This window comes from Nematolebias whitei, chromosome 5, assembly GCF_014905685.2.
Source record: "Nematolebias whitei isolate Nwh7 chromosome 5, NemWhi1, whole genome shotgun sequence".
In the NCBI taxonomy this organism is placed as follows: Eukaryota; Metazoa; Chordata; class Actinopteri; order Cyprinodontiformes; family Rivulidae; genus Nematolebias; species Nematolebias whitei.
This window is the reverse complement of record NC_056502.1, coordinates 1,224,782-1,227,040: the sequence shown is the minus strand read 5'-3', so window position 1 is coordinate 1,227,040 and position 2,259 is coordinate 1,224,782. Positions and strand designations below refer to the sequence as shown.

Sequence of the window (2,259 nt, the reverse complement as noted above, 5' to 3'; positions counted from 1 at the left end):
TTGGACACGTCAAGAGGAGGGACAGTGGGTTGGACACGTCCAGAGGACGGACAGTGGTTTGGACACGTCCAGAGGAGGGACAGTGGTTTGGACACGTCCAGAGGAGGGACAGTGGTTTGGACACGTCAAGAGGAGGGACAGTGGGTTGGACACGTCCAGAGGAGGGACAGTGGTTTGGACATGTCCAGAGGAGGGACAGTGGTTTGGACATGTCCAGAGGAGGGACAGTGGTTTGGACACGTCCAGAGGAGGGACAGTGGGTTGGACACGTCCAGAGGAGGGACAGTGGTTTGTACACGTCCAGAGGAGGGACAGTGGGTTGGACACGTCCAGAGAAGGGACAGTGGTTTGGACATGTCCAGAGGAGGGACAGTGGGTTGGACACATCCAGAGGAGGGACAGTGGTTTGGACATGTCCAGAGGAGGGACAGTGGTTTGGACATGTCCAGAGGAGGGACAGTGGGTATATTGGTAGAAGGATGTTAGAAATGCAGCTGCCAGGAAAAAGACAAAGAGGAGACATATGATGCAGTTAGAGAGGACATGGAGGTAGTTGGAGTGAGGACAGAGTGAGGACAGAGGACAGAGTGAGATGATGGCGGATGAGTCGTTGTGGTGACCCTTGAAGAGAAAAGCTGAAAGATGAACAGGTGGTCCTGTGGTCATGAGAGCCTGTGGTAATGTGGTCATGTGACTGCTATCACCTGTAGATGAAGACAGCAAAGGTCAAGGCCATGGTGAAAATGAAGAAGACTACAATGAAGACCATCTGATGGATGGTGATGGTCTCTGATAGCAACACAGAAACATAAATAGTGATTAGGTATTGATCAAGTGATGATTAGGTATTGATCAGGTGATGATTAGGTATTGACTTGTGAGGCAGAGGGGGTTGTCGTTCTTGAAGCCACAGACAGGAACATCAGGAGGAACTTTTCCACTGAGCCAGTGCAGAACTGTTCCAGGCACAGCTGTCAGCTGCTCCTCAAAACTGTTGTAGACCAGAACAATCTGTAAGAAAACAAACACTTCATGAGTTCCTGAGCTCAGTTTCTTCTGAACGTCCTTGATTCCTCTTCTATCATCTTCACATCTCCATCAGAATCAGAATCTTTACTGACGTTGCAACAATGACATTTTGTACAGTGACATTAAGGTGCAATCCTCCAGTGTGAATAAGACACATTTTCTCCATTAAAACTGATATAAAATATATAGAGAACAAAAAGTAAACTAAATACCAAATATCAAAATAGTCCGTAACTGTTTTCTGTTCGCGTCACATCAATTCAATACAATTCAGTTTATTTATACAGCGCCAAGTCACAACAGAAGTCGTCTCAGGCACTGAACAGAAACATTCATCTATAAAATAATAATTGAACAGAAACATTCATCTATAAAATAATAATTGAACAGAAACATTCATCTATAAAATAATAATTGAACAGAAACATTCATGTATAAAATAATAATTGAACAAAAACATTCATGTATAAAATAATAATTGAACAGAAACATTCAAATATAAAATAATAATTGAACAGAAACATTCATGTATAAAATAATAATTGAACAGAAACATTCAAATATAAAATAATAATTGAACAGAAACATTCATGTATAAAATAATAATTGAACAAAAACATTCATGTATAAAATAATAATTGAACAGAAACATTCATCTATAAAATAATAATTGAACAGAAACATTCATCTATAAAATAATAATTGAACAGAAACATTCATGTATAAAATAATAATTGAACAGAAACATTCATGTATAAAATAATAACTGAACAGAAACATTCATGTATAAAATAATAACTGAACAGAAACATTCATGTATAAAATAATAATTTAACAGAAACATTCATCTATAAAATAATAATTGAACAGAAACATTCATGTATAAAATAATAATTGAACATTATTTATCTGAGGAGCAGCTTTGAGTTTAACTCCATCACTGAACTCTCTTAATGGTGAACTAAAGTTCATTAAAAAAGTAAAAAGTAAAAAAAAAGTAAACCATGGGAAAAAGCTGCAACAGACATTACAGGCCCATTTGAAAATGCTACATGGGACTGCCATTACACTATAACAGAGTTCCTGCACAACTATTGAGCTACTCCTCATGCAACCACAGGAACAACTTCATTTGAGCTACTGAGAAACAGAAATGTGCACAAAGTTAAACATACTCCCAGTATGTATGTTGTTCAGTGTCAGGAGGGTGATCATTCTTACATCGGGGAA

The 2,259-nt window shown here is 38.4% G+C and overlaps 1 protein-coding gene across 1 annotated transcript in view; it reads right to left on the bottom strand.

Annotated features, from left to right (window-relative positions):
* LOC119409597 (atrial natriuretic peptide receptor 1-like) overlaps nucleotides 1–2,259 on the bottom strand; it is a 66,677-nt gene that overhangs the window by 37,322 nt on the left and 27,096 nt on the right. The window contains exons 2-3 of the mRNA XM_037676497.1: nucleotides 876–1,011; nucleotides 705–789 (exon numbers count right to left, since the gene is read on the bottom strand). Coding sequence (XP_037532425.1) covers nucleotides 705–789; nucleotides 876–1,011 — 221 coding nt within the window. The remainder of the gene's footprint in view (nucleotides 1–704; nucleotides 790–875; nucleotides 1,012–2,259) is intronic.